General features: G+C 36.1%; 1 protein-coding gene across 2 annotated transcripts in view; it reads left to right on the forward strand.

Moving 5' to 3' along the window:
• SUCLA2 (succinate-CoA ligase ADP-forming subunit beta) overlaps positions 1 to 18209 on the forward strand; it is a 48239-nt gene that overhangs the window by 19457 nt on the left and 10573 nt on the right. The window contains exons 5-8 of one of the 2 annotated variants that reach the window (XM_032611565.1): positions 7884 to 8012; positions 10929 to 11067; positions 17410 to 17571; positions 17666 to 17808. In XM_032611565.1, coding sequence (XP_032467456.1) covers positions 7884 to 8012; positions 10929 to 11067; positions 17410 to 17571; positions 17666 to 17808 — 573 coding nt within the window. The remainder of the gene's footprint in view (positions 1 to 7883; positions 8013 to 10928; positions 11068 to 17409; positions 17572 to 17665; positions 17809 to 18209) is intronic. The other variant, XM_032611566.1, reaches the window with a different exon arrangement.

Below are 18209 nucleotides of genomic sequence, written 5' to 3' on the forward strand. Positions count from 1 at the left end.
CTCACTGCCGCGGCCTCTCACGCTGCGGAGCACAGGCTCCGGACGCGTAGGCTCAGCGGCCATGGCTCATGGGCCCAGCCGCTCCGCGGCACGTGGGATCCTCCCGTACCGGGGCACGAACCCGCGTCCCCTGCATCGGCAGGCGGACTCTCAACCACTGCGCCACCAGGGAAGCCCGAGATACTTATTTTAAGTGGCCTCTTTGTCATATGATTTTAAATTCAAATCCATTTTAAGGCAAAACCTTTTGTAAGACCAACAAGAAAAGAGGAATTTAGGTTAAGAAGGTGAAAATAGCGTTATTAATTTATTTGAAATTACAGTTCTTTGCTAGAACTTAAATTGTTCTGAAGGCTTATTACTAAGATTTAAAAGTTAAAACCAAATCATTTAAACAGAAGCACCAGTTCATTCAGCAGTCATGATATGCAAAACTACAGTCATTGTTTTAACTGATCTCTATTTTATTTACCTATGTAAGCTTTCTTCTGACTAATTGGCTATAAATTTTGGGGTTTCTTTCTAGTTGGTCAGGGAATTGGTACAAAGAGAATTTGTTCACTTTCTTTTATATATTTATTATTTCATATGTATTTTTTTTTAGACTTTTCTCTAACTTATAGCGAACTCTTGGAGATCTAATCATTACTTTAGTGAGAAACGTTTTTCCCCCAGTAGTGCTGCCTTTTATGTGGCTCTTCACTTCTCTTATCAGTAGATATGAAAAGAAGAGGACAGTAAAACTAGAATAAAATGTTCAAATACTTTAAAAGTTTGTTGATTCTACCTTTTCAGTTGAATAAAATTGTATTTGGGGGTTATCTGTAGATTAATTTACTTATATTTTACTTCAATAGCATGACAGTAGATTCATTTATCTATATTTTACTTTAATAGCATGATAGTAGTTGATAGATTCTTCTTAAATCTGAGTTTTTTCCTCTCTCTTTAGATCTCTTTAAAAGCTTATAATTTTGAATTGCCGTTCTAGGGGAAAATGATGAATACCTTTTCATTTGAAGTTTATAGAGAAAGTAAAAAATTAGACTTTAATTTCAAACATTTCCCTTGATTTAAGCTTGCCATTGTTCTCTTCTTTAGTCTCAGAAACGCACAATGAATTCTTCTATTAAATATTTTTTGTGTTTGTTGCAGTGAGCTCTGACACCAAGTAACCAGAATTGAGCCAGACTTCACAGGTTAAGGGCACAGTCCTCCACATGACTGCCCTCACTTCAGACATCAGCCTCAAGCTTGGGGGTCCCCAGGTCACCCTCACTTCTGACGAGCTGGCAACAAGTTTGGGAACTCCTAGTACCCCTCAGGTTTCATAATTTGCTAGAATGACTCACAGAACTTAGGAAAATACTACACTTGTGATTACAGTTTTACTATTGCCAAAGGATACAAATCAGAACCAGCAAAATGGACAGATGATGCATAGGGCAAGGTCTGGGAGAGTCCCAAGCATAAAGTTTCCATTTGCTTCAGGGATGTGTCACCCTCCTGACATATTGATATGTGACAATACACAGAATATTGGCAACCACAAAAGCCCACTGAGTTTCTAGTCGAGTTGTTTTTATTTTTTAAATTGTGGTCAAAACATAGAATATGAAATTTACTATCTTTAACAGCTTTTATGTGTACAGTACAATAATGTTAACTTTGTGCATATTGTTGTACAACAGATCAAGGACATTTTCCATCTTGTGAAACTGAAACTCTGTATCCATTGAAAAACACCTTCCCCTTTATCCCTTCCTTCAACTCCTGGCAACCACCATTCTTTCTGTTTGTAAGATTTTGATTATTTTAGATACCTCATATCAGTGGAATCATGCAGTATTTGTCTTTTTGTGATTGGTTTATTTTGGTTATCATAATGTCCTCAAGGTTCATCTATATTGTAGCATATGTCAAGATTTCTTTACTTTTAAAGAATGAATAATATTCCACTGTATGTATGTACATTATTTTCTTTATCTTTCATCTGTTGGTGGACATCCAGGTTTCTTCTGCCTCTTGGCTATTATGAATAATATTGCAGTTAACATGGGCATGGAAGTATCTATTTGAGGTTCTGTTTTCAGTTTTTTTGGATATATACCCAGAAGTAGGATTGCTGGATCGTGTATTGAAGTTTTTGAGGAACCTCCATACTGTTCTCTACAGTGAGTCCACTATTTTACATTTCTGCCAACAGGGTACAAGAGTTCCATTTTCTCCACTTTCTCACAAACACTATTATTATTATTGACAGAAATTATCCTGTTGGGTATGAGGTTATATTGTTGTTTTGATATGCATTTCCCCAATGATTAATAATATTGAGTACCCTTTCACATGCTTGTTGGCCATTTGTATGTTGTTATGGACTGAATGTTTATGTCTCCCCCAAAATTCATATATTGAAGCCCTAACTGCCAATGTCATGGAACTGTGTAACTGGAAGAGTTTTGAGGTACATGCTAGAAAAAGCTGAGATTGCCATGAAAGGACTTTTAAAGTTGATTCTGGTGAGGACTCAGAAAGAAGAAAGTAGAGATACAGAGAAAGCTTCCATCTTCTTACAGATTATATAAATAATCATGAACAGAATGTTGGTAGAAGTATGGATGGTAAAGACCATTCTGGTGAGGTCTCAGAAATGAAGAACATGTCTTCAGATGATGCAAAAAAGATGATCCTTGTTGTAAAGTGGCAAAGAATTTGACTGAATTGTATTCATGTTCCAGTGTTTTGTGGAAGGTAGAACTTGGGAGTGATGATATTAAATATTTAGCTGAGGAGATTTTTAAAACAAATTTATTAATTTAAAAATTTTTGGCTGCTTTCGGTCTTCGTTGCTGTGCATGGGCTTTCTCTAGTTGCGGCGAGTGGGGGCTACTCTTCATTGCGGTGCACAGGCTTCTCATTGCGGTGGCTCCTCTTGTTGCAGAGCACTGGCTCTAGGGGCGCAGGCTTCAGTAGTTGTGGTGTGCAGGCTCAGTAGTTGTGGCTTGCGGGGTCTGGAGTGTGGGCTTAGTTGCGCCGCGGCACGTGGGATCTTCCCGGACCAGGGCTCGAACCCATATCCCCTGCATTGGCAGGTGGATTCTTAACCACTGTGCCACAAGGGAAGTCCCAGCTGAGGAGATTTCTAAGCAAAGTATTGAAGGGGTGGCTTCATTTCTCCTTACTGCTTATAGTAAAACTTGAGAAGAGAGAAATGAATTGAAGAAGGAATTATTAAGCAAAAAGTAATCAGAATTTAAACGTTTGGAAAATTCTCACCCTGCCTATATTGCAAAAAACTAGGAAGCTATTTGGAAGATAATTATGAAGGGTGTGGCTGAAGAACCATTTGATAAGGAGATTAGTATGGGTGTGAACCATGAATTGTGAGAAATAAATGTCTGTTGTTTAAGCCACCCAGTCTGGTATTTTGTTATAGCATCCTAAACTAAGATGTGTATTTCCTTTGGAGAAATGTCTATTCAAGTCTTTTGCCGATTTTTAAATTGGGTTGTTTGGTTTTCTGGTTGAGTTGTAGTTCTTTATATATTCTGAATATTAATCTCTCACATACAGTTTGCATATATTTTCTCCCACTCTCTAGGTTGCCTTTTTGTTGATTGTTTCTTCTGCTGTGTAGAAGTTTTTAAGTTTGATATAGTCCCATTTGTATAGTTTGCTTTTGTTGCCTATGATTTTCTCTTATTCAAGAAATTATTGCCAAATCCCATGTCATGAATCTTTCCCCCTGTGTTTTCCAATTTTACAGTTTCAGGTCTTACATTTAGGTCTTTCATCCATTTTGAGATAATTTTTGTATATGTATAAGGTAAGGGTCTAACTTCATTATTATGCATGTGGTATCTAGTTTCCCTAATACCATTTGTTGAAGAGCCTGTCCTTTCCCCATTATGTAGCCTTGGTACCTTTGGAAGACCATTTGACCATATATATGAGGATTTATTTCTGGGTTCTCTATTCTTTTCCATTGAGGTCTGTCTTTATGTCAGAACCATACTGTTTTGATTACTATAGCTTTGTAATATGTTTTGAAATCAGGACGTAAGAGGCCTCTAGCTTTGTTTTTCTTTCTCAAGATATTTTGGTTATTCAGGGTCCTATGAGATTTCATGTGAATTTTAGGATTTTTTTCCCCTATTTTTGCAAAAAAATGGACAGTGGAAAAAAGATTGTATTGGGGAAAAAATACCATTAGGATTTTAATAGGGATTGCATGGAATCTGTAGATTGCTTTGCATAGTATTGGACATTCTAATAATATTAAGTCTTCCAATCCATGAACACAGGATGTTTACTTATTTGTGTCTTCTTCAGTTTCATTCAGCGTTGTTTTGTAGTTTTTAGTGTACAAGTCTTTTGTCTCCTTGGTTAAGTTTATTCCTAACTATTTTATTCTTTTTGACTCTATTATATCAATAAATTGGATCATTGTCTTAATTTCCTTTTTAGATTGTTCATTGTCAGTGTATAGGGATGCAAGGCATATTTGTGTGTTGATTTTGTGCTGTAACTTTGCTGAACTCATTTATTCTTAGCCAGTTTTTGGGGGGATTCTTGAGAGTTTTGTATATGCATGATCATATCATCTGTGAACAGAGGTAATTTTATTTCTTCCTTTCCTATTTGGGTGCTTTCTGTTTCTTTCTCTTGTCTGGTTGCTCTAGCTAGGACTTCCAATACTATATTGGATAAAATGGTAAGAATGGGCATCCTTGCCTTTTTCCTAATCTTAGAAGGCAAGCTTTTAGTTGTTCACCATTGAATATGATGTTGGTTGTAGGCTTTTCATCTGTGGCCTTTATTATGTTGATGTAGTGTTGTTGAGTGTTTTTATGAAAGGGTGTTGAAGTTTTTCAAATGCTTTTTCTGCAGCAATTGAGATGGTCATGTGGTTTTTTTGACCTTGATTCTATTAATGTGGTGTGGTACACTGATAGATTTTCCTGTGTTGAACCATCCTTGCATTCCAGGAATAAACCCCCTTTGATCATGATATATAATCCTTTTAATGTGTTATTGAATTTGGTAGGCTAGTATTTTGTTAAGAGTTTTTGCATCAATATTCATCAGGGGTATTGGTCAGTAGTTTTCCTGTAGTATCTTTGTCTGATGTTGTAACAGGGTAATGCTAGCCTCATGGAATGAGTTTGGCAGTGTTCCCTCCTCTTCAGTTTTCTTTTTTTTTTTTGGAATAGTTTGAGAAAGATTCGTGGAATTCTTCAGTGAGCCATCTCGTCCTGGGCTTTTCTTTGTCGGGAGGTTTTCGATTACTCGTTCAGTCTCCTTGTTATAGCTCTGTTCAGATTTTTTATTTCTCCATGGCTCAGTCTTGCTAGATTGTATGTTTCTAGGGATTTATTTCTTCTAGGTTACCCAATTTGTTGGTGTTTGATTGTTCATAGTAGTCTCTTATGGTCCTTTTCACTTCTGTGGCATCAGTTGTAATGTCTCCTCTTTCACTACTGATTTTTGTTATTTGAATCTTTTCTATTTTTCTTAGTCTAGCTAGTTGTTAGTCAATTTTGTTGATCTTTTTAACAAACCAACTCTTAGTTTTGCTAATTTTTTTCTGTTTTTTAAAAAAATTTCTATTTCATATGTTTCTGCTTTAATCTTTATTATTTCCTTCCTTTTGCTAACATTGGGTTCAGTTTGTTCTTCTTTTTCTACTTCCTTGAGTTGTTAAAAAGAAAGCCATGAATTGGGTACTTTCCTCCAACTTTGGTGAGCTGTGTTGGCTTCTATCTATAGTATGACAAGTTCTCTGGTGCTGTCACAAGCTGCTGAGCTTTATTTTGTTCTCAGTGCCTCTCCCCCACAAGACATTCAGAGTTTGCAGGTTCCCTGTTAGCCCTCCAAGTCAGGTGAGACAGAAACCAGTTCCTTGGACAGACCCCTGAAAAGCAGAAATGTGAGATGCACATTTCACTCTTCTCTTTCCCTCCCAAGGGGGAAGCCCCACATTGGGCTATTTCTCGGATATTGAGCTGTGTTGGCTTGGGGGAGGGGCTCACTTAGATGAAATAAAATGACTTTTCTTACCCATTTCCTTGCAGTTGAACTTGCTTGGAGTACTGCAACTTCTTAACTGTTTTCTGGTTTTCTCTAATAGGCATTGGCGTTATATATTGTTGTTGTTAAGTTAGTGTTTCTGTGGGAGAGCAAAATCTGGGGCTTTCTTTTCCACCATCTTGCTGACCCTGATGTCCAGAGTATTTTTGGGTAGTGGCAGTGGGTTTGTGCAGGGGTTATGAAGTAGGAATGATTGACTGAATCATTGCCCACTAAGTTAAACTTAATCTCCAGGCCTCCTTCCCTCTTGGAAGTGTAGGCTGATATCATGTGGCTCAAAGCTCCAACCTTCTAATCACATCATTAGTCTTTCTGACCTGGTCAGTGCCCACCTGAGTCATCTCCTTTGTATTATCTAGGGGTCCATTGTGAGTCACCTCATTAACATAAACTCTCAGATGTAGGGGAGGGTTTAGAAGTTGCCTCCCATGCACTGGGGACAAAGGCCAGCCAAATTCTTTATTACACATGTATATTGAAATCTAGTCAGGCAGTATAAAATTTAAAAGGTACAAAGATGTACAGGGAAATACAAATCTTCCACCCATCCTTGTTCCTCAACCACCCAGTTTTTCTCCTGGAGGGCTGACACTTAAATCTTTTTTTGCCTAAATAACAGTTAACTCTCTTTAAAAAATAATAAATTCCACCACCACCACCACCACCACCACCACCCTGCCTTCCCCACCCTGGTCCCTTTGGCTATTGCCATATTTTGAGGATTTGAAAGACTGTATTGTTCTCCAAACAGTAATGAATATAATATTATTCCTTTACATTATACCTTGAAATGAATTTGTTACTGAAACACTTAGGTACTGGGATAGAAAAGTGAAATTAGTCTTTTGAGGTTTTTTTTTCTGGATTAAGAATAATATATTCACTGTAGAAATTTTTTTTAAAATAGTGACACATAAAATAACAAAAGTCTTATCATTTAATGTTTTATTTCTTATCTTTTTCCTGCTTGTGTGAATAGTGGGAGGGTGCATATTTAAGCACACTTTATGTTAAAAAAACACAGTTGAGAATAGAATCTAAGGTTTTGTATTATTTTTTCCCAGATTACACTGCTGAGATCATTTTCCTTTCCAGATGCATTAAATAATCTTTAGTAGCATGGTTTTACCATTTCCTTGTTTTTGCATGTTAAGAGTATTTCTGGTTTTGTGCATATATTAGCAAATCTATTAGATAATTTTACTTTGTTTTTTCTTGATTGATTTTAGAAGACTTAAAAGTTAACTTAATTGTTTGGTATTTATCATCTTACCTTCTTATATTGCTCATGATAATAGCCAGAGCTATTCTTTCAAGGTAGGTAGCTTTCTTTTTTACTGACTTCTAGTAGGGCTAGAGCTTATAAAATCAGGACCTTTTGTTCATTAGGCTTTCCCTATTAAATATCAGTAAACTGTTTTAAGATTTTTTTTAATGTTCTTTAAACAATACTTGAATGTCCCTTCAGTTCTTGTGAAAAATGCATAGGTTATATTTCACATATGTATATGATTATATTAAGTTGTTTGGTATACGTTTGTATCTGTTTTTAATCTTTTTCCCTCACAGATGAGCCATTGTCTTCCTCTTCCTTTTCACTTCTTTTCCATTATTTCAATTGAACACTTAGGGGGGGCATTGTGCAGGTGATGCAAGGATAAATTCTCAAGGGAATTTAAAAATAGTGGGGAGTGATAGATGTATGTCTGATAGTGTACACAAATAGATTTTAAGATTTTATTGACGGTTCCAAAATAAAATCTAGATATTTTGTCTGTTTCCCCTCCTGCTAGGGTCCTGTATTGATAGGAAGTTCTCAAGGTGGTGTCAACATTGAAGATGTTGCTGCTGAGACTCCTGAGGCCATAGTTAAAGAACCTATTGATATTGTAGAAGGCATCAAAAAGGAACAAGCTGTTCGGGTATGTTGTACTCCGAAACATTTCTAGCTTTTGATTGGATAATTGCAACCCTTAAAGAGAATTAACTGTGTAAGTGAAGTGATTGACAAAACTTCTTAAAAATTTTTTTTGAGTGTCAAGGCATGTTAATATGTAGTTTGAAATTGCAACTTTTTAGAAGTATCTAAAGCGTTTTTCTTCATATCCTTCATAAATATTTTACTATGTATCTTTAAAAGATAAAGATTCTTTTAAAATAGCCACTATACCATTCCATCCCTAGTAAAACTAACAATAACTTCTTAATATCATCACTTACCCAGCCATTCAAATTCCCTAAGTGTCTCAATTTTTTTTTTTCTTTTACAGTTTGAGTTGGGATCCACATAAGTTCTTTCATTGTGGTTGGTTAATAGGTCTCATGGGTCTTCTTCTAGTTTATAGGTTTCCTTTCCCTCACTTTCTTCATCCATTTTCTTTCATTTTGTTGAAGAACCTGGGTTAATTATACTTTATTGTTTTTCATAGTCTGGATTTTACATCCCCATGGTGGCATTTAACATGTCCTATCCCCCCTTTATTTCCTGTAAGTTGTATGGAATGGTAGGGACACTGTCTCATATATCCCTACGATAGATCAGTGATTTTATTTTTGGGGGGTTTTATGGACGCTTTTAAGAATCTGTTTAAAGCTGTGGACTTTCTCTCAGTGTATGTACATACTCGGTAAATTTTGCCTACAGTTTCACTAGTTTTCTGTACCATCCTTCTTGTGTGCCTCTTCTTCCCATTCGATTCCCACCCCACCCAAAAAAGCCCCCCAAAAGAAAAACTTAACCATGAAGTTCAGTATTATGGCCTGTGAGAGTTGCTTGTTAATGTTTGTAATACTGCTATTAAATTGTTTAGCTTATATATAAAAAATGAGTGACCCATCTTAAAAAGAAGTTTGAATATTAAAGTTTGAATGAAATTAACATCTCTTATTAGGAAACTGTCAAAAGAAGCTTATGGTATTGAAGTACAGTAGAGCAGGAACTTTGACTGATACAGAGATTTCCCTGCTAAAGCATGAAGAAAGTCATTTAGGCAAGTGAATGGTATAAATGTTTAAAGGGGACAGAGATTTGATTCATTAGGTAGTTATGTGAGAGTGATGACTGGAGACTTAAATTTAAATGAGAAAGAAAACACTTGATTTACAAGAATACTTGAAGGAATAATCTACTAAGATTGTACCTTTTTGAGTGATGGATGAACAGAAATAGTTCCCAGCACAGTGCTAGACAAACTAACTTCATACTGGGCTGATCAGAATTCTTTTGTAATTCTCAGGTGTTTACATTTAAAACAGTAGATTGTAACCTAGTGAAAATCTTTCTAAATGAAATGGTACTTTATTTCTCATTATTCTTTTTTTTGAAATGTTTTAACCCAAAATTACATTTCTTAGTTTGATCATCCACTTTATTTTCATTTGATTATTTGCATTTGTCTTCTTGCAAGAATCACATTCACTTTCAAAGAATTTAATATTTTCTGTTATTGAAAGTCAGATGTATTGTAGCCTTAGATAGCAATTGGAAGAGAGGAAAAAACTACTCCATAGGTTTCCTGATCAGCTGCAACAGTTAGGATAAAAAAAGAGACATGTGGCTTCTATACCAGTGGTTCAGAATTGCTTATACAACTTAAAAATATTATGGAGTTTTGGTCCACTATAGAACTTGTGAACCACAACTTCTGGGTTGAGACCTTGGTGTATGCATTTTAAAAAAAGCTCTTCAGGGCTTCCCTGAAGAGCACAGTGGATGAGAATCTGCCTGCCAATGCAGGGGATACAGTTTCGATCCCTGGCCCGGGAAGATCCCACGTGCCACAGAACAACTAAGCGCATGCGCCACAACTACTGAAGCCCGCGTGCCTAGAGCCCGTGCTCCGCAACAAGAGAAGCCACCGCAATGAGAAGCCCGTGCACCACAACGAAGAGTAGCCCCTGCTCGCCACAACTAGAGAAAGCCCATGTGCAGCAACGGAGACCCAATGCAGCCAAAAATAAATAAATAAATAAATAAAAATTGAAAGGAAAAAAAAAGCTCTTCAGGTATATTTAGGGAGGAATCTCTGCTCAAGACTGTAAACTTTTCTACTAGATTAGAAGCTTAAGTACCTGTATGTCTTTTGAATCTAGCATATATTAGGTGTTCAGTAGATTTTTGAATGAATGGGATAATACTTGTTTGACTGGATATGTCTTCATTGCTTGGTAGACACTCTTCATAAATTGCCTAAAGGGTAAAATAGGGTGAGTTAATATTTTGGCCATTGGACCATTTGGATTATCAGTCTGCCTTTTATATGTAGTTTTAATAAAATATAAGTCTCTATTTTCAGTTTAGGTTGGCTATAAGGCTTAGTGGTAGTATGGAGGCTATGGAATAACACAGGAACAGGAATTGAGGCGAATGACAAGTCATTTGACCTCTCTGAATCTCTTTCTTTTTTTTTTTTTGCGGTACGCGGGCCTCTCACTGTTGTGGCCCCTCCCATTGTGGAGCAAAGGCTCCTGACGCGCAGGCTCAGCGACCATGGCTCATGGGCCCAGCCGCTCTGCTGCATGTGGGATCTTCCCGGACTGGGGCACGAACCCGTGTCCCCTGCATCGGCAGGCAGACTCTCAGCCACTGCGCCACCAGGGAAGCCCTGAATCTCTTTCTTTGTAAAATGGGCATACTACCTGCTTTGTGAGGATTTTGAATAAAAACTTTTGTTTAACCATTTAGTGATAGTAGATGCTATTTTAGTGATTAATGTTTGACCATAAATGAGTCATGTTTATTATTTAAATGATAAACTACAAGGTTTTTTATTTGTAATAATTTAATGTTGACTGGATGTATACAGCATTCCTATAATAAAGAGACAAATTAATTTCAGCTTGCACAGAAGATGGGATTTCCAGCCAATATTGTGGATTCTGCAGCAGAAAACATGATCAAGCTTTACAACCTTTTTCTGAAATATGATGCAACCATGGTAGAAATAAATCCAATGGTAGAGGATTCAGACGGAGCTGGTAAAGTATCTTTTATCAAACATTGATTGTCTGTTTATCCACTTATCATATTCTTCACTGAGGAAGTTGAACTCATAAGGAAGTGAACTCATTTCTATGTAGAAGCTTATTTTATAATGAAAAGAGTGAATGTGAACAAATATTAAAGAGACCCTTTAAAACAAACACCTTAAATATATATTTATGTACACACAGAGGGGTTAAAGCTGCACTGTATGGCAGCTACCAGTCACATGTGGCAGTTAAAATTAATTGAAATGATATAAGATTAAAATATTTCTCAGTTGCACTAGTTACATTTCAAGTGCTCTGTAGCCCCATGTATTGGACAGCTCTGTATTGGACAGCACACATAAAGAACAATTTCATCATTGCAGAAATTTCTGTTGGGCAGTGATGGATTAGAGTATCCACTACAGTAGTGAATAAATAGTTGTAGTTTGGGGGAATTAGCCATTTTAGTCTCCCCAGGTTTCAAACTTTAGAGACACCATGATTGTTATTGTACAAAGTGTGTATTCTGATGCTAGAGTCATTTAATATTAGGGAAGTAAGATTAGCTTGTCACTTTGACAGCTTTTCTTTTACGTATGTTTAAAAGGTAAATCAGGTTTTGAATTATCATGCCTTCCATGTATAGTTTTTCTAAAAATATAAGTTGCTTTATTGTAGCCTAAATTTTTCTTGATATTTTACATTAATTGCTTCTGTTGCTGTAATTTGTTTGATTTTGTTTCAAGTCTCTTTGGACATTTCTATTCTTCTTAAGCATTTGTAGATCTCTTTCACTTTTATACTTCTAATTAGTTATATTCATTATTATAGAAGTCAATTTTTAGCTGGTCATTTTTATGGTTGTATAAAGAAAAATGAGTAAATTTTCTTGTGATTGTAGAGGTAGTTTATAAAACTAAAAATAATTAAATTTTTTTAAAGAGTGAGGGCTGATGCACATTTTAAAAATGCAATGTCCAGTGAAGGAGAATTATCTGTATGAAACCGATATTTTTTTTTAAGGGAGGCAGTTCTTACCTGTTTATTCTTTTAAATTGGCATTACTTAATCCTTTGTGGGTCAAGGACAAATTTTAAGAAATGCAGTGAAAATTGCATGAAAGCGAGTAAGCCTCACCAAGGAGTCTGCACCAGTGTTCCCATGTGTGCATGTGCATATGCACTGTTTTTCATGCAGTTTAGGGGTTCTCAAACTCCTTGAAGCCTTTGGTCCTGCATTTGGTACTTGGATGTCAAATTACTAACTCCTATTGCTAGGCAACCTTTAGAATCCTTTTGTCAGGTTTCAAAACCGATCATTCTGGAATTTTTTTTTTTTTTTGCTGTACACAGCGCGGGCCTCTCACTGTTGTGGCCTCTCCCGTTACGGAGCACAGGCTCCGGACGCGCAGGCTCAGCGGCCATGGCTCACAGGCCCAGCCGCTCCGCAGCATGTGGGATCTTCCCAGACCCGGGCACGAACCCGTGTCCCCTGCATCGGCAGGCGGACTCTCAACCACTGCGCCACCAGGGAAGCCCCATACTGAAATTTTATTGGAATTGTATTCATCCTATAAATTGTTGGGGAAAAATTAACATCTTCCTAGTAATCAGGTTTTCCAACTAGAAATACCTAATTTTCCATTTATGTAAGTCTTGATTTATACTTTTTTAAATAAGACTTATTTTCTTTGGGTAGGTATTATATTTCTTTTTAGATTTATTTGTAGAAGTATATTTTTGTTGCTATTATGATTGGGATCTTTTCTGCCATTGTATTTTCTTACTGTTTATTGCGGTATACAGAGACTGTTGATTTTGTTCTTCATTTGAAGATTTTAATTCTATTGTTGTATTTGTTTTCTAAGTATTCTAAGTATACTTTGGTTTCCTATAGTAAAGTTTATTTAAAAAAATATGTTCCCTCTATTTAACGAAAACATAGCAAATACTATATGCTAGGCACTATTGTAAGAACTTTTCAGATATGGACCCCTATAGTTCATTAAATGTTTATAGCAGTTCTGTGAGGTAGATACTATTACTATCCTTATTTTATAGGTTAGGAGACTGAGTTACCAAGAGGTTAAGTGACTTGCCCAGGGACACATGGCTAGTGGTAGAACTGGGCAGTGAATCTAAACAGTCAACTGCAGAATTTGTGCTCTTACATATGACACAGTTGTATGACAGGGATATTTTGGGTAGAGAGTAGTATATCAGCATTATTGGAGTAGGAAGAGATTAGCAATAAGGTATATCTTTTAGGTTAGGAAGCTGTAGCAGTAGTCCAAGCAGGAGGTGACAAAGGCAGTGGGAATGGAAAAGAGAAGGCTTTATTTTACAGATGAGTTCAAGCTCAGGCTCTGTTAGCAGATCTACATTTCTCACAGTACTTTCTTTATATATTTTGAATGGAGGCGTTAGACCACTGCAGACTATGTAGTTATAAACATATGCAGATTGACATGTTTTATTTATAAGGTTCATACTGAGTTGCAAAAGTAATATTTTTAAAAATAGAAAATATAGATATTTGTCTCCTTTTGGTACCAAGTTACCATATGACAAGATAGAATATACATTTGGGAAAATTATCATAGTATTCCTTAAAATAGTAGTTTAAGGATATTTTGAATGACTAAATTTGGAGTTATTTCCTTTGTGCACAGTTTTTTTGGAACATATATGCTGCATAGAATGAAGTATACCTCTTAATTTGTACCGGTTTACTTGTTTGAATAATTGTAAGAAGAAAGCTTATAGACTCTAGACTTATTTTCCTAGTAATGCTCTGAAAACATAGGGTAATATAAAAAATATATATATATATATATTTGAATACAATTGCTTAAATAGCTTATCATACCACTGCCATCATTGGGGTTTCTGAGAGATCTTCCAGTGATTACTGATCTTCCCTGACAGAGTTCTGACTAAAATGGATCCGACAACTAAATTACACCATTAGACAGACTTAATAAATCTATTCAAATATGAGGCTTTAACAGGGCAGGCCTTTCAGGGATAGACTATGCCTTGGGAATAGCAGTTGGAAATGGTTGCTCGCTGTGGGAAGCTTACTCCCAAGAGGAAGAAGGATTGAGCAGAATTATGCATGCCTAGTTTTATAATATCTAGATTAACTAGACAGATAATTTGCGTCATTTCCTCTGGGAAGAATTAAGTAGAGACAGTGAGAGACAGATCTTATACTAAGTGAATGTGAAAGGAAGCATCAGGAGTGGGGAAGATTTGATCCCGCCGCCTCCCCCCCAAACATTCCTTAGTATTTTCTTTACCCACTGAGCTCAACCATCAAGCCTGTGATCCATCAGGGTGGATGTGGAGCTCTTGAGGGAGGAGAGGTTAGCTGTCTGTTTGGGTAATCTTGTTCTGACTTTGAGGCTGCCTTTCCAATCCCAGCCATTGTTCCTTTGGCTATCATATGGGAGCATCTATAGGTAGTTTGGATTTTTACCCCCAGAAATTTCTAAAATGGGTCAAAATAGTACACCAGTATCAGCTTTAAGAAAGTGTTATGCTCAATTCTGAAAATTTATTCTTTTCTGTTTCTGACACCACATTATGTTCAGTCAGGTTGTCTATCGGAATTTCAAAAGTTCATCAGTGAGATTAGATTATGGCATTAAAATACTCTGAAATACTCTAATAGTAGATTACATAAAGACACAGCTGGATTTAAAGTCCAAATGTGATGAAAGTCCAGAGGACCTAGAGAACTGAAGTCCCAAGTCACATTCTCTTATCTGAGTTAGAAGTTCAAAGAAATGAATGTTCTTTCTAATTTTGTAAATATTTTGATTGAATGAGAGGTTATGAATTCTAGATAGTTTTAAAATTCTTTTAGCCATGGCAGTTTGGACTGTCACAGGAATGGGTAGAATTTCTTCGTGATCTCAGAAGTTATATTATTTGAATTTCAGATCTCTTATGTGCCTGAATTCTAAAAGTGTACAAAAGGTTAATAATACATATAAGTTTATCACAGCTTTGACCCTCAATTACCAAATTTGGAGAAACCCCTCCCCCCAAACTCAAGCCATTCCCACTGCCAGGGACAGTGATCTCAGGCACAATAATATTCTCAGAGCCATGTACTTCGTTTTATCAAGGGTCATGGCAGAAACTCAGTGAAAGCTGAATGAAAGAGAATGGACTGATATTAGTCTCCCCAGGATGCCAGTTGTCTTGATTATCTTACCTATGGACCTGAAATCAGTTGAGAGAAATCTCCAAGTAAGGAATTAATTTTGGCCTGGTGCATTTGTGACTTCTAGGGGGGAAGAAACCCAAAATGTACATTTCTTAAAAGTTTTTCCTCTTTTGAACACTATGAATTGAGTATGGGCTCTGTTTACTGATATTACACATACCCTTGCTGTTAGCAGAGTTGTCAGTGGCTGGTTCTACTGACTGTTGCAGAGCTCAGGTCCAGGAAATATGCTTCCTAGGTATTTCACCCCAAGTATGTTTTTATTGGAGAATCACCATCACCTGAGTGAACCTGTCTTTATCTTCTTGAGTCTATATACTTTAGAGGCCTACTAAGGATTAATGCCTTTACTATGTGTTCCTCATTGTTTTTTGAATGGCATGTTAATGTTATTAATTTAATAGATATACGGTTGACTCTTGAACAGCACTAATTTGAACCATGAGGGTCCACTTATAAGCAGATTTTTTTTTTCAATAAGTATGTACTACAGTACTACATAATCTGTGGTTGGTTGACTCTTTGGATGCAAAACTGCAGGTGTGGAGGGCCAACTGTAAAGTTATATGCAGATTTTTTTGCTAACATATCTTGAGCACTTTTTGCATTTACTAAAGCATTCTTCTAAAACACTTATTTTAATATTTGTAAAATTTGTCATATATAGATATGCCATAATTTATAACTATAAATTTATAAATGATTATCAAAATACAAGGGATCTGAAGGATCACAATCCAAGAAACATACATATTATCATTCACCAGTGATTTCAGATATTGTACTTTTTAGTTCCAAATTTTCAATATGGTTCCTTTCATAGTTTTATTTTCTGCTGAGATTACTTATGTGGTACTTTATTATGACCATATTTTCCCTTAAATCATTAAACATGTTTAAAATAGCTATTTCACAGTCCTCTGATACTTTAAAATTTGAGTCATCTTGAGTTTGGTTTCGTTTGACTGCTTTGTCTCTTTACTTTTGGTTACATTTTCCTGTTTCTTCACAGATCTAGTAATTTCTAGTTGTATACTAGACATTTTGGGAGACTGAATTCTGTCAGCTTCCTCTGAAAGAATGTTGGTTTTTGTTGTTAATAGTTAATTTGGCTGACTCTAAACTTTGTCTCTTGTTTTGTGCAACAGCTGAAACTGCTCAGTTCTTTTAGCCTCTATCTGTTCAGGAATAAGGAGAAAGTTGTAGTTACATTGGAGCAAGGAAGGGGTAGAATACATATTGAAAGCTAAAGTCAGAGAATTAACCTTCATAAGGGCCATTTTGGTAGAGTGCTGGAGGTAAAAGCCTGATTAGAGTGGATTTAAGAGAGAATGGCAGGAGAAAAACTTGTATTGGTATAGGGAGTTTTTTAAGCAGGGCTTGGCAGATGTAGTCTCAGTTACTGCTATTTCTCTACTTGTTCTTCTCCTTCTTCCTTTACCCTTTCTTTCTTCTTTCTTCTTCATAATATGTTAAAAATATAAAACCCTTTGTAGGCTCACAGGCCATAAAAAACCCAGCACAGGCTGAATCTGGCCCATAGGCCATAGTTTGCTGACCCCGGGTTTAAAGAGACAACTCTTTCCGTGAGTTATGTTGCATAGAAAGAAGAGAGTAAGGGGGTAGGGGGAGGTAGGGAGTAAAGAGTTTTTTCTTTCTTTTTATTGAGGTGGGGGAAAGAACAGCATTTTTACAAGTCAGTTTGATTTAGCCAATAGAAAAGTGGGGTGGGGTGGAATTTATAGTGCAAGAAAGACAGAATTAGCAGAACAATCCCCTTGAGCTGAGACCCTGGGCCCAAGCAAAGGAGTTAGCTAGGAGCATGGACAGTTAATTCTTGGTAATTAAAAAGAAAATTAAATGCTTTTGAGGGTTTTTTTTCCCCTTCTTTATCTGTTGCTTAGGATAGGTGTAGAACCAGTAACTTTGATGGGGCAGTTTTAATTTTCACGTATTCTTTTTCAAGAAACAGTTTGAATTAATTGTGAAGATAAATTGAAATACTTTCAGTAAGTAACAAAGTGTGTTTTTCTTCTGAAGTCAAAAATATTTGATTATAGTTTATTGTGTCTATCTTGAAATTAACATCACTTAATTTTTTTTCCTTCAAAGTGCTATGTATGGATGCAAAGATCAATTTTGATTCTAATTCAGCTTATCGCCAGAAGAAAATCTTTGACCTACAGGACTGGACCCAGGAAGATGAAAGGGACAAAGATGCAGCTAAGGCAGATCTCAACTACATTGGCCTAGATGGAAATATAGGCTGTCTAGGTACCACCTGTTTTTATGTTAAGAGTTGGATTGGCTAAGCTTAATTTATTTTCTTTGTTTGTTGCTTATACAAATCATTTTCCCTTCTTGATAGTAAATGGTGCTGGTTTGGCAATGGCCACAATGGATATAATAAAGCTTCATGGAGGGACTCCAGCCAACTTTCTTGATGTTGGTGGTGGTGCCACAGTCCATCAAGTAACAGAAGCATTTAAACTTATCACTTCAGATAAAAAGGTAGGGGCAGAACTTATGTTTTAGAATTTGAATGGAGAGAAGTAGCTTGATTAATTAGTAAATGTGGTCATTATAGTAGTTGAGTGTTAAAGTTCAAAAGTCCTCAATAGTTTGGAAAAATTTGCTGAAATCAATAAAATAAAAGTTAGCAAGCAAGAAAGATAAACTTTCCCATTGTGATTTAGAAAACAAGGTGAAGAAATACTGGATGGTATTAGATAATACTATAAACGGTAATGATTTGGCATGAGAACCCATTACTATAGAAAAAATTTTGGAGCTGTTAGTTGACTAAAAAAGCCAGAAATCTGGAAAGTCTGTAAAGCTAAAAAGAAAATAAAAATCATCTTTAATTCTATCCAGACATAGCTTTTGTTACTATTAATTTGATTTATTTTCTT

This window comes from Phocoena sinus, chromosome 18 (assembly GCF_008692025.1).
Source record: "Phocoena sinus isolate mPhoSin1 chromosome 18, mPhoSin1.pri, whole genome shotgun sequence".
In the NCBI taxonomy this organism is placed as follows: Eukaryota; Metazoa; Chordata; class Mammalia; order Artiodactyla; family Phocoenidae; genus Phocoena; species Phocoena sinus.